The following is a 15027-nucleotide window of genomic DNA, read 5'->3' as shown; positions in this document are numbered from 1 at the left end:
AAGCTCACCTCACTCCATGACAGACTATGTCTGCACAACATAGAAACCCCTGTCAGGTGTAGGAGAAAAGAGCAACTTCAGTATGAAAGAAGGCAAGAGATACTAGACAGGACAAGGGTTCACGGATAGGACATGGTTAGAAGATGGAGTTCTGGATCACAAGGTCATGAGACCTGTAGTGGGAATTTATGGTATGAACAGTCAGCCTATGTGTAAAAGAAATTTATGTTTTCTTTATGGTACACATATACTTAGTTCCTCAGGAATGTTATGTGGAGGGGGCCCTGTGAAGTGTAATTATGAGGGTTAGAGAGAGGTAGAGCAAAAGATATTTACATGATTGTGGTGTTTTCTCCATGCCGGCATACTACTACTACTAATACTACTAAGATTTAACAACATTTAGAGGAAGAGGAAAAATTTCTACTACACAGGCATCATAGCAGCTAAGATGAGCAGGCACATGGATCAATACATGAGCAGTGCCCAGAAAGGAATTTGTAATAACACCAGGGGAGCAAAGCACCAGCTACTGGTAGACAAAGCAGTCACAAGATCAACAGGACTCTAAGAACCTTCATCCAGAACTCAATGGGAAAGTGGAAAACAACCATAGAGGCCAACTTCAAGCCGATTGCCCGTCAACATCAAGTGTGGCATATACCAAGGAGATGCTCTGTCCCCACTGCTGTTCTGCATAGGCCTGAACCCCCTCAGCCAGATCATCACCAAGACTGGCTACGGACTAAGAAATGCCAACCATCAGCCACCTCCTCTACATGGATGACATCAAGCTGTATGCCAAGAGCGAACTAGACATCGACTCGCTGATACATAACACCAGAATATACAGCCAAGACTTCGGAATTTCATTTCGAGGGATGGTAGCAAGGAGGGGAAAGGTAGTCAGAACTTAGGGGATAGAACTACCAGAAGGCAAGAGAGCTAATGTTAAGGATAGCTACAAAATACCTAAGCCCACAGCCAAATGGTAACCACGAAGAGGCTGGATGGATGAGATCTCTGTCCAGAAGAGTGCAGTCCTAGGAACAGCTAAGATACTGTGCAGGATCCTCAAGCTCCCAGGCCTCTGGTTGAGGACCCGAGCTTGAAGGAATAAGACCACTCCGAGGAAAGAGCGAGTGTGAATTTTTAAAATATATTATATTATATTACATTATATTATTGGCTGTGTAAGTATTTAATGGTTCTTCCACAGACTGACTGATCAACTGAGGGGTCACTTGCATGACGTCAAACATGTAGGCTGTTTAGACAGCTCCCCTCAAAACAGAAGCATATCAGTTGCTGTCAAAAATGTGATTTTAGCAATGAAAGTAGTAGTATTTATTTATCTAGAAGGTGAATTAAGGTATTTATTTAGCTCTTTCCCTTTAGCCTCAGCCACCACCCTTCCAGGTAATTGGAGAGTATGAAAAACTAGTTCTGTTACAGCTAAACCAGTTCTGCGATTATTAATTATTCAGTTTTTTTTCTTTTGTTTTTTGTTTCTTGAATAGTGTTACCTCTTGTGAAACAACCTGCACTCAACAGAATCACTCTAGAGATTGCAAGCAGACAATGAAATAACTCTAGCAGTCAAAAGTATATACTTGTCATTTGTAATTTTTTCATTATGCATTTACTACAATGTAGTGGGGGGAAAAGTTGCCACTTATTTCATAAAGTACCTGAATGGTAAACGTATTGTTGTACAATGTGAACCATATGTACTACGCCACTGTGTGTTTATTTTTATTGTCCATTAGTTTGCGTGAAGTGACACTTGACAATGCTGCTGCCTTAAAGACTGTTCAACTGGCAGATGTGCCAGTTTGTTCTTTTGTCCTCTGTATTGATTAATAAAGCAGAAACTTTAAGAAAATAAATGGGGTGGCTGTGGCTCAATAGGTAGAGCAGTTGACTGCTAATTATAGGATTGGTGGTTCGATTCCCATCGATGTGTGTGTGAATGGGTGAATGAGATGCAATGTAAAGCGCTTTGAGTACCCGCTAGGTAGAAAAGCGCTATATAAGTGCAGAACATTTACCATTTAAAGATTAAAATTATCGTGTTCTGTTGCTGGTGACTGGAAGCTGGTTTCAAGTGTTTGTGGTTTCACAGCGTCTTTAAGTTATGATGGCAGTACATCATTTGTTGACAAAAGTGCACAAACCTAATACACTATTAGGTGTATATCAAAGCTGCTCTCTGCAAAGGAGACAGCCGAGGTCATGCTATCACAGGTGTTCCAGCCGCATGGTCTGGAACCATGCTGTAAATAAAATTAATGAACCAAGTGTCCTTATCTTGTGGGATATGAGTTTCAGTTCTACATGCCTGAGTGGACTTTTATTTCACACACTTGCATAAAAATGACTGTAGATGCAAAATATTAACCAATACAGTATCAAATAATTCTACCACATCAACAACTACTAAGTACACCACAGTACCAGTACTTGTCATAAGTGCTTTGCTAGCTATCACAGATGGTCAGACCTTCACATACCTGAAAAAATAAAAATTTTAAATTAATAATTTAAAAGGTGTCCTATTCTTTATCGTATAAAATGTGGCTGACATAGAGTGGCACATATGGAGAAACCCTGCAGTAATGGACCCACCCCCGATGACGTTGAAACATTTTAATGTTTGGGGGTGTATAGAATTTTAAGTTAAACATCAAACATCAGCACAATCTGAGGCAGGCTGGAGAGCAAGTGTCTTTTTATTCAGGAGGTAGTATATATATATATATATAAACAAAGAGTCGAACAGAGTAAACTAAGGGTGCTGCTCCAACAGGCAGGAGTGTAAGAAAACAAAAGACAAAAAATACAATAACTGAGTAACTGCACTGGCAGGCAAAAAAGTCCAAAAAAGGGTAATAACTGAAATCGGCTGCTCTAGCAGGCAGGAATACAGACATACATACAGTCCAGGATAAACAGATTCAGAGAGTCTTTTTAGTGGAGCGGGTTCAGGCAGACAGGAGCAGTCTTTTTAGGGAAGATGACGAACTGACAGGGGAGCAGAGTTGTGGAGTGGCTTATATTGCGATGGGGCAGAGACAATGACACAGGTGAACCAGATGAGATAACAAGGTGCCTGGAGGTTGAGGAGCGGGAACATGCAGGATATCTGAAATGAGAAAGGGACCTTAAGTGAGTACAGACAGCAATGGCAGAGAACAGAATGTGCAGAAATGGTGAACCCCCCTCTCAACGGCCAGCACCAGATGGCCCACCAGGCTTCTCAGGATGTCCTCAGGACCGTACCCCTCCCAGTCGACCAGATACTGTATGCCCCGACCCCGCCATCGGGACCGGAGGAGAGGGCGGACCGTGAAGGCTGGCGCACTGCCAACGAGCCAGGCGGGTGGAAGGGGCATGGAGGCAGGAGCTAGAGGACTGGTCCCAACAGGCTTGAGGTGAGAGACAGGAAAGTTGAGATTCACCATGAGGGACCGAGGGAGCCTGAGCATCACAGCCACTGGATTGAAAACCTTGAAGACAGGAAAAGGACCCGCAAAGCGGGGAGCCAGCTTTATAGAATCCACCCTCAATGGCAGGTCGCGAGTGGACAGCCATATGCACTATCCTGGGGCGTACTTGGGGGCTGGAGAGCAGTGTTTGTTGGCTGTTGTAACGTAGCGGTGGGATGTGCCGCCTGCAGCATCGGATGAAAGCCTGAACAGACGGTACGTCTGAGTCTTGCTCCTGGGATGGGAAAAGGGGAGGTAGGTTGCTGAGGAGGGAAGGGAATTGTGAGCATATTCTGCCCAGAGAAGGGATTTTGACCAAGTGGAGGGTTCTTTCGAGCAGAGACAGCAGGTCCTTTCAGTTTGGCCATTTGATTGGGGATGAAACCCAGAACTGAGGGTGGCCGTAGCCCCCAGGAGTCGGCAGAAGTCTTTCCAAAACCTTGCCACAAACTGGGGACCTCTGTCAGAGACAATGTCGGATGAAAGACCATGCAGCTGGAACACCTGTGATAGCATGACCTCGGCTGTCTTCTTGGCAGAGAGCAGCTTTGGAGTGGGGAAAGTGTGCGGCTTTAGAGAATCTGTCAACAACAGTGAGTATGGTTGTGTTACCTTCAGATGGAGGAAGACCTGTAATGAAATCCAGAGAGAGGTGTGACCAAGGACGCAGAGGAATCGGGAGCGGGTGCAAGAGCCCAGTAGGCTCTCTGCTGGAGGTCTTGTTTTGGGCACAGGTAGAGCAGTCTGCGATAAAGTACCTGACATTGGCATAGGTAGTTGGCCACCAGAACCGTTGTTTGATCATGGCTAGAGTTCTATCAGACCCAGAATGACAGGCGAGACAAGAAAAATGGGACCATTGCGGGACCTGTGACCTGAGAGCATCAGGATCAGAGGGACAGTCAGGTGGAACAGGGAGATTGGCGGCTGCATCAACTACCTGTTTCTCTATGGGCCAACGTGCTGCACCGATGAAGCAGGACGAGGGGATGATGATATCTGCTGGCTCAGAGTCCTCTGTGTCTGGGAAGTGGCGGGACAGGGCATCGGCTTTGGTATTCCTGGAACCCGGCCGGTAGGCAATTGAGAAGTTGAACCGGGTGAAGAACAAAGCCCACCAAGCCTGCCGTGCGTTGTGCCTCTTGGCAGAATAGAGATACGCCAGGTTATTGTGGTCGGTCCAGACCACAAAACGCTGTACGCTCCCCTCCAGCCAGTGGCGCCACTCCTCCAGCGGCAACTTGATGGCCAGCAATTCTTTGTTGCCCACATTGTAGTTGCGATCAGCAAGAAACAGCTTTCTAGAAAAGAAGGCACATGGGTGTAATTTATTGTCCTACACTGACCTTTGACAAAGGACTGCTCCCACGCTGGAACTTGAGGCATCCACCTCGACCAAAAACTGCCTCTTCGGGTCAGGGATGGTGAGGACGGGAGCTGAGGTGAAGCGGTGTTTGAGGTCACGGAAGGCTTGGTCAGCCTCGGCGGTCCAGAAGAACAGGGACTGGTTGGAGGTCAGTTGGTGGAGGGGTGAGGCAACTGAGCTATGATGACGAATTAATCATCTGCAGAAGTTTGCAAACCCCAGAAAGCACTGCCGCTGTTTCCGGGAGGTGGTAGTAGGCCAATCGAGGACAGCCTTTGTTTTTCCTGGATCCATTTCAATGCGCTCAGGTGAGATAATGTATCAGAGAAAGGTTGTGGATGACACATTAAAAGCACATTTCTCTGAAAAGCCAAAAGTCTTTGAAGAACCAGGTGAACATGCTTTACATGCTCCTGCAGGTCCTTGGAAAAGATCAGGACATCATCCAGCTACACAAATACGAAGTTGTTGACCATGTCTCTGGAGCACGTCATTCACTAGGGCCTGAAATACAGCTGGAGCATTTGTGAGCCCAAACGGCATCACCAGGTATTATAATGGCTGTTCGGGGTGTTGAGAAGGTGGTCTTACATTCGTCCCCTTCCTTGATCCTCACCAGATGGTAGGCGTTCCGCAGGTCCAGTTTGGTGAAGATCGTGGCTCCCTGAAGGAGTTCAAAGGCAGATCAGATGAGTGGGAGTGGATATTTATTCTTTATGGTGATGTTTTTGAGGCCTCTATAGTCAATGCAGGGGCGGAGCCCTCCATCCTTCTTACCGACAAAGAAGAATCCTGCGCCAGCTGGTGAGGAGGAGGATCTAATTATTCCAGCTCAATAGACTCCGCGATATAATTTTCCACAACCAGCCGTTTTGGGGACGAAAGGGAAAAAATACGACCTCTGGGTAGGATGGACCCTGGGAGAAGGTCTATGGTGCAGTCATATGGTCTGTGCGGTGAAAGAGCTGTAGCTCGGGGTTTACTGAAGACCTCCTTTAGGTCCAGATATTCGGAGGGCACGGAGTCTAAACAGGGAAACAAATCAGAGGAGAAATCAACACTGGAAACCGCATTGGAGGCGGACGCCAGACATTACAATGCACACTGGGGGTGCCACCCCAAGATGGCACAAGTGGCCCAGTCAATGTGGGGGCGATTCGGGATTCTGTGGACACTTAGTAAGAAGGAAAGTGATGTTGGTTTTATGGTTACCTGTAGTAGTCATAGATCCACACGGGTAGCGAGGTCCATCAGATTGTCTAACGATTCCGGTAAGTCCTGTCTGATACTGAACTGTGATGTAATGCAGCTTCATGTGGGATGGCTTCATGGTTTCTGACTTCATAAAAGGATGAAATGTTTTGTTTTTCCTAGAGACAAGATTACCTGGAGCTAGTCATTATGGAATGAAGGTAGGTTTTATACATGTACATAGTTTCTACACACACTCAGGTTGTTATGAAATGTGAAACTTGTCTCTGTGTACTGCTCACCTTTTCTCTTCTTTTCATTGTCATTCATTGTGTTTCATTTCCAGTCCATTCCAATCTCCGTCCTCTCAGTTTGTCTGTGGGCTTGAACCTGTTTCTGCCATCAAGTAACAAATTATTCATTGCAGCATGAGCTCCCCTCAGGGTTTGTTCCCATCTGTCCTTTAAATCCTCTAAATTACCTTGAAGTAACGTGCGTCAAGGTTATTGTGTCATGCTAGAATATTTCTACTTTTATTAGCTGTGATATAAAAGCTCATAAAATAACAATAAATCATATAATAACTAGATCCTGATTAATGTTATGAATAGAGAAATATTAATGCTGTAAAAGCGCTTTGAGTACCAATTAGGTAGAAAAGCGCTATACAAGTGCAGACCATTTGACATTTACCATTTAATGCTGTTTGCAATGCAATATTTATTGTGGTCACATGTGATTTCATCACAGTGACATTCCTTCTATTTGAATTCTTGGTTCATACGTCAGAGGAGACTATAAATTACATCCTCAACATCATTACAGTCAGAATTACTGCCCTGTCCAACACTGAAATAAGGTAAGATTCACCTTCTCTGTGTACATAGAAAAACTAATTAACTGTGGTTTTATTATATATTATTTATTAGACTATAGTTCAAGAAACCTTCACTGTGACAATATAAAGTATGTGCAAATGTGAGTTTTATCTGAGCTACTGCATACAAACCAACATCCAATACATAGATATGCTGTATTCAAATACACATTGAAACAACACAATGGGCCGTGTTGGTGACAGTCTGTTTTTGAATCAAGCAGTGAGACAGTGAATATATATATATATATATATATATATATATATATATATATATATATATATATATATATATATCTAGAAGATTCAGTGGGAGGGATGGAGTTTTTTTTAAAGCTTATTATTAAGAAAGAATAGTGAAACACAACCAGGATTTTTCAACTCTGAAAAGTTACCAGGGAAATCAGTTTGGATGTTAAAATTATTAACTGAATAAAAGAAATATAGGCTTAATATTGTAAAGTAAACCACCAGCAATGTTCATGTGCATGTACGTTAGTGACAGAGCTAAGTTAGATGGATAGAAATTCTGACTTTATATTATAAGATATTGATATGTGGTTTTAGAGAACTGAAAGTGAATGACTCGGGTTTCTCCATAGTTGAAACCTGTTTAGTCAGAATCTGTAAATGTTGCACCATGTACAGGCTTCTATATCACTTTACAGTTAGTGTTACAGTAAGTGGGGAGCAGAACCGCGTAGGACTGAGCAGGACTGTGGTTGAATAAATGAAATATAATAATGTGGACCAGCAACAACATATCAAAACTTTGTTTAGTTAGTTTTTAGATATTTATTCATTTTAGAGTGAAGTAACATAAAGCAACATAGAGAGATCATATAAAGCTGCAACACTGAATGGATTCATGGATGAATCATGTACCAACTATTTTGATTATTAACTATTAGTTTGTCATTTTAAGTTAAAAATTATTAATTAAATTAATAAATAAAAAATCATAGTGCAGAGTTCTCAAATGTTGTTGGGTCTTTGCCATTAGTCAAATCGTACGTAGTTGTTTCAATTAGTGTCACCAACTCCTCAAAAAAAACTAAGCTGAGACCTGAACTGTATCTGAATAGTTACAGCCCTAATCTGATATAAATAATAACAATAGGTGATTAACATTTCATTTCATTTCATGGTATAAATCAGTATCATCCTGAACACAGTATATTCTTACTACAGATTACCTCTTAGATCTACTAAAAGCATTTATGTTCAGTGTCCACAGAGATTGACACTTGTGGTGGTGGAGTAGAAATATAATTATCACCTTTCTGACAGTTTCAACAAAAACAGAGAGATTTTACCATTGTACAAGTAGAATTCATGGCAGAGCTGCTGGATTACATCTCATTACGTTGTATAGGTATACAGGCTATGATTACTTGATTTTCAGGAGACATTGAGTTTCATGGCCGTTTAAAAATTAAGAAGAAATCTAATGTCAAACTGTACAACCAGACACCTTTGCTTCAAAGGGAATTTCAATGCCATCAAGGTCATTACTAGCTCAGTAGGGAATAATGTTGAACATTAGCTTTTTGAGCACATGGAAAACTGAAGGGTGCTTAGTCCTAAATGTGATTCTTCCGTGTCAGTTCAGGCAGAAACGCCAAGAAAAGTAGAAAGCAGCAGCTAACTAACAGCAGGGGAATTGAGGAAAAGCCTTTAAAAGTGACTCAGACAGAAAAACCACACAGTACATGTTCTGTTAAGACTGGAAGGACCTGTTCATAAGGACCGAAACACTTTTTAAATATTTTTGTAACATCATATGAGGTCATCATATCGTCCCACTCCAGTTGAGCTGCTTGAGAGCCACTTTGCTTCACCAAGCCTACTTGAACATCCCTAGAAAAATATATGTCTATATTAAATAATGAAAGTGTTAACTGTGGAGTTTTAGACCAACTGGGAAGGATCTCTGCTAAACATGTACACTATGTACACCATGAAATGGTCATACAAGAACTAACTATAGACCTAAATGAAGTTGAGGAAGAGATAAATTTGACTTTGACCATTAGGAAAAGCTGTAGCTCACTCTCTTGTTAATTACTCCTAAGCTTAAGCTGCAGCCAGTGACAGTGTGTTAGTCACTAGATCGTGGTACTAAAAGTTAATTAACATTGCTTTCTGTTTCCACCCCCCTTCCCGCTTATCTCTCTTCACTGGTAGTTATTAAGTTGTTCCTGTAGTGTCTCAGCCTTTATGTTTTTTGTCAGAGCATTTCTCCATTGTCTGTTGTTGCTCTAAGGGAAACCTTTAAAAAGTTAAACAGATGCTGTGGTGGTGGCTATTTGAGTTTGTTGTTGACCTCACTTGCATTCTCCATCGAGTAGCAGCCAGTAAGAATCTGCACAACAGGAACAGTACAGTACAAAATGAAAGCATGGCATTTTAAATTCACCACATTTTGAAATAAAGTTGATTTGTAGGAACCACTCTCCTAGAGGACAAAAACTCATGTTTACTCAAAGTACATTTAAAATGAGTCGATTTCTACTTTTAATTTGGTATATTTTTAAACAAGTATTTTTTATTACACATTTCACCAGAGTAACAGTACTTTTACATTTACTTTTCAGAAAATCCATCATTGAAGCATTACATTTAGTCGTAGTAGTAACATATTGAATTGTAAATTCAGAGCTCTGGGTATATGAGCAATTAGGTAAATGTGTTTTTTATATTATTTTTATAAGTATATATTGTAATTTAGTATTTCACAGCATTTGGTTAAATGATTAATTTAACAAATTATATATTAGCTAATTATTAAAACAATTGCTGGTTGCCTTATTAAGTATTACCTTACAAACAATATCAATTTGAGTTTGATTTCTTTAAAATATTTTTGTGGCTAGAACAGGTGCACCTGAAATATTCTAGAAATGTAGTCAATGTGAAAGTAATATACAGGTAGATGATCACATTTGTTGCTCAAACATTGTACGTGACACTGCCTTGCGTGTCAGTTTTTTTCAACAATGACATCTACATCCCGTTGCAGAAGCACAAGGAATAAATAATGTTGTGAAATAACTTGTAATACCTGCCAGTCAAGCCCATATTAGAACTGACTGACGATGTCAAACGTAGGAAACTTTTAGAGGGCATGGTATATGGTATGTTAAGTCAAAGACTTTGAACTCAGAGATATCAGTATCACCTGAAAAGTGGCCTGATCTGCCTTTGTTAGTGTTGTATGGTCTTGACAGGCAGGAGATGGAGTGTCTGTCATTCTCAATTATAGTCAATTAAAAGTTCAATTTTTGAATGTTCTTCTAATGCATTCAGCTTTCAGTAATTATTATTCACTGTTTACATTTCCTTTAATAGGGGCATTGTTCAATATCAATTCTGATATGGTAAATACAATAAAATACAGACAATAACACAATAGCAAAAGGAGCCTGTGTCTGTGTTACTCAGTGTCTTCTCATCTATCATATTTATCCTCAGCTGTCCCTGTAATACACCCACGATTACTTCTATTGTAATTGCAAGGGTTTCTGGTAACACACACATCAATCACTAGCTGACGTGTCTTTAAACAAACACAAACTTCTGTCTCTCCTTGGAGGTATTTGCCTTTGTTCATGTTTAAAGTGACTTACCCAGACCCATGTTAAAAGTACATCCCTCTCTTCATGTTGGACATACAGTAACTTGCCTCAGGGGCAAATCTATCAGACCTTTAGGAGGGATTTACAGTTTTGATGAATTTCTTTCAAATAAAACTGTATAACTACAGTAGAACCACTAATAAGTCTAAGAAAACTTCGAAGCTTAACTTATAATATAATGATAAACCACAAAGCCATTACTTTTAAGAAAGTCACTGTGTTCATAACTTACCAGTGTTAAATTAAAATATAATCACATGACATCAGCATGAGAATAAGATGCCTTGTTGCTATTATCACTGTACTTTGCTGTCTCTTTGCAAACACTATGCTGCTCTCTGCAGTTCTGTCCCCTTCTGTCCTCCTCCCTCTCTTTTAACTGTCAAAGGGCAAACATACCCAAACGGAAGACAAGAACTATCTCAATTCATCGTGTCATTTTGACCATACTGTCTCACCTGAACCTGACTGCTGTTTATTTATGTATGTAAAACATAGACAGACATCCCAGCTTAAACTATGTATGGTAGCTTTAAATACAATTTGACCTTGTGTAATTTTATGTAATTTTATAGTCATATAGTAATATATTAATGCAAGTGGTTAGTTCAGCCTCTGCACTTGGCTCCTGTTACCAAACAAATTGTGACAACACCTATCAGTGTAGCTTCAGTTAATGCTAAATTGATTTATGATTGATTTGTCCTGCTCAAGGAATGGACTTTATGTTTCTAACTAAACCTTGGCAGCAGTCAGGACTAATAGATCTCATGTCCCTTGCTATTGTAGAGAGGCCACCACTGCGTTGTAGACTGGCCACAGTAAACATGAATATTCTGTGCTGCAGTGAGAACCAGACAAGTGGATGTATTGAAACAAGTGTGCAGGTGTACAACAGGAGGTGCAAACGGTTCTTCATAAATTGTAAGGTAGACCGTTTGACTCTCAGTTCCTCAGGTTGAAGTGTCAAATTGTGCAACAAATGATATCAACAGCCCAAGTAATGACCAGTAGAATAGAGAATATAATAAAAGATAATATAGAATCCTGACGGGCTGTTCAACCTAACTATTTCTCTCCCCTTTCATTCATTTCTCTTATTCTCTCTTTCACTTACAGGACTGTCAATTTTGCAGAGGAAGTAACAATTAGCTATAGAGAAGAAAAGACACAGAGAGAACCTCACCGAGCACCGGAGACTGACACTGATCCGTACTCATCATGCCTCGCTGCAGGGTAAACCTCAACTCTATCATTTTCCTGGTCATCCTGCAGGGGGCAGATGTTGTGTTGTTTTGTAGCTGGTATGTTCAGGTCAGTCCCCACAGCTTTGTTGACTCCAACAACAAAGTTCACGTCCTGCTGCTTTCATCATGGAGATCAGGTTCATCCTTCCTGGGTCAGGTGTTCAGTCAGCACCCATCTGTCTTCTATCTCATGGAACCTGCTTGGCACGTGTGGTCCAAACTGAAGAAAACCGGAGCTCCAGCACACCGCATGGCTGTGAGGGATCTATTACAGAGCGTCTTCCAGTGTGACTTCTCAGTGATGGAGGCCTGCCTACCAGAGCAACACAGTGTCTCCCCCTTGTTTATGTGGAGTCACAGTAGAGCACTGTGCTCACCACCAGCCTGTCCTCTTACTCCACGAAATGAGTTCAGTAACAATATTCAGTGCCTCAAGGCGTGTGATGGTACGAGCCTGCAGGGGGTGGAGGAGGCCTGTGGCACCTACAGTCATGTGGTGTTAAAAGAAGTGCGATTTTTTGAACTGGAATCCCTCTACCCACTTTTACAGGATCCAAACTTAGATCTCCGCATCATCCACTTAGTCCGAGACCCACGTGCTGTGATGCGGTCTAGAGAGGAGTCAGCCAAAGCCTTTGAGAGTGACAATGCTGTTGTGTTAGATCAGAGAAATGTTCCAGCAGGTGAGGTGCAGTATCAAGTCTTACAGGAGATCTGTCGTAGCCACATGCGTATTGAGAGGGCCATCCTGAAGCCCCCTCCATTTTTAAAGGGCAGATACAAAATGGTCCGCTATGAGGACTTGGTGCACAACCCACTTGGGGAGATCTTTTCCATGTATGAGTTTGTAGGACTTGAGATGACCAGGCAGATGGAGGATTGGATCTACAAGGTGACCCATGGAAAAGGCAAAGGTTCAAACAAAGACGCATTTAAAATTACTTCACGAAACGCTGTGGAGGTCTCCCAGGCTTGGCGTTCCATGCTGCCATACAGCAAGGTCAAACGCATCCAGGAAGTGTGTAAAGAAGCCATGTCACTGCTCGGATACAAGATGGTTAACAGTGAAAAAGAACAGAAGAGACTTGACATAGATCTGCTGGTGCCACAGGAACCACATCAGTTCAGCTGGTTACCAACTAAAACAGAGGATCCAAGCATCCAATGAAATCTACATTTTACAAAGGCTTTTTTTTTTTTGGCTGTATAATTATTTAATATGTGCTACTGCAGACTAATTCATCAACTGAGAATGTGACATTGTCTGAGGTTAAAGCATTGATGTGTGAGCGAAGTCTGGCTCATGTGTCAGTATGATTTCGTCATAGAGCAGCTCTAGAGTAAAATTAAGTGATTATTAGATGTCTGCATCAATAAAATCCAATGTATTTGATTATTAGATATTGTCACCTGTAAACTACAAATTCTACATTAATCAACACTACGTGTTTCACAAGAAAAAACTGAAGTTTTACAAGTCGGGTGCAATTTGCAGAATGTGATGTGCAGCTGTAAAATCCACAGACAGTAGCCCTAACCTTATAACTGACCTGAGGTAGGGAGGGTGGAGTGGACTGACTGACCAGTGCGGAATTGTCTCAACTGTTATTATGACCATGAGCTTGGTGTTTGTTTACAGCAGCGTGTGTCTCCCAATGCTACATTTTTTGCTATTATTAAGCATGTATCAAAGACCTCTTTGTGTTGTGACATTTTTTGCCTACTTGCTGCTTACAAAGTGTTAAGCCCAAAGTTTTTCATATTATACTTAATTGTTCTTGTTAATCTTGAGCAATCTTTACGAGCAAGGTACTGTATGTTCAACATGGACTGTATTGTAAACACAAAACAGGTTTTTCTTCATTTATTAGTAATTAATTAATTGAATTTTATAACATCATTGTCCAGTCACATCATTGCACTGAATTGCACTATTGGATTTATGGGGCTTGGCATGTGATTGGTATCATGTTAGGAACTTGTTTTTGCAGACAATTGCTGTATTTTTGTCTTTAATGTATTGTATTAGTGATTTGTGAAGATACTTGCATCAGCCTCCAAAAGACATACCCAACACTAGCCTATAGAGAAAGCAGAGCATGACCACCACCTTTGTTAGCAGAGCAACAGCAGCAGCCTTGGTCCTGCATAAATCTACACAGGAGGCGTTTGGGTCAAATAAAGAGTCCAGGTCATCTATGTTTTCGAAGTACTCAGACTAACAACACAACTCTTATGCGTGTAAATAAGTCAAATTCAAGTTTACAATCAGGTTTGTCCAGACTCATATTTTATTTAGAGGGTCATGAGATATGTTTACAAGAATGGAACAAATGTGAGGTCACATTACATATATTATGTGACATTGTCTGAAAGTTATGGAAGAAACATTACACTGAAGATGTTTAAAGAAGATTCTCAAAATTTTGCAACAAAAAAGTTTTAGTTTTGTATAATATACAATATTCCCACAATATTGTCAAACAAACTTTGCATTCACAATCTTCTAAGAACATTTACAGAATGTTTCAGTTAAAATTTATATGAAATATGATGAAATATAATATTACACAATGTTGTTTAACGTTGAAAACATTGTTTCTCACACACCAAAATGTGTGAGAACGTTCCTTCCTAGCTGGGTTGCCTTACGTGAATTTACGTATAAAAGGGTTCAAAATGCAGAATCAAAGTTCTTGTTTATAGCTGTCTAACTTTATTAATGGCCACCAGAGACTCATAGAACATCAGCAGCATGGTGCTGCAGAAATTGAAGGACTTGAGCCTTCACAGAAAATACAGCCAGCTCTCTGTTGAATTTGTTGTCCAAATTTCTTCCAAGTATTTGTATTTAGATACAACCTCCACCTCGTCCCTCCATATAGACAGAGGAGTCCATGAAATGTTGCTTGTTGGCATAGAGGTCCTATTGGAAAAAAAGTATTTTACAATTGAAAAATTGAGATATGAATTGATGGATAGTCTGTATGCTTTGTCTGTAGGTCATACAGTAGATGGCTTTTGAGGTTCTTAATAGGTCAATGTTGTGTTTAGAGGTCTTACCTAAAGAAGGATGTTTTTTCTCAGTTGATTTTTGAAACACGTGGTGCTGTCTGGAAATCATTTGCATTTGATCGATTCTAGTTCTGAAACAAACAAAAACAAGCTAAAATATCCAACAAATAATGGTGGCAGCATTGGTTATGTGTCTCACAACTCA

At 40.8% G+C, this 15027-nt stretch overlaps 1 protein-coding gene across 1 annotated transcript in view; it reads left to right on the top strand.

Annotated features, from left to right (window-relative positions):
• LOC113165551 (carbohydrate sulfotransferase 6-like) overlaps positions 1 to 15027 on the top strand; it is a 42605-nt gene that overhangs the window by 13194 nt on the left and 14384 nt on the right. Inside the window, exon 2 of the mRNA XM_026365158.1 lies at positions 11680 to 12534. Within this exon, the coding sequence (XP_026220943.1) occupies positions 11782 to 12534 (753 nt within the window). The 5' untranslated portion in view covers positions 11680 to 11781. The remainder of the gene's footprint in view (positions 1 to 11679; positions 12535 to 15027) is intronic.

The sequence above is a fragment of the Anabas testudineus genome, chromosome 6, assembly GCF_900324465.2.
Source record: "Anabas testudineus chromosome 6, fAnaTes1.2, whole genome shotgun sequence".
NCBI classification, from domain to species: Eukaryota; Metazoa; Chordata; class Actinopteri; order Anabantiformes; family Anabantidae; genus Anabas; species Anabas testudineus.
The sequence above is the reverse complement of the archived record's forward strand: the minus strand, read 5'-3'. Positions and strand labels throughout refer to the sequence as shown.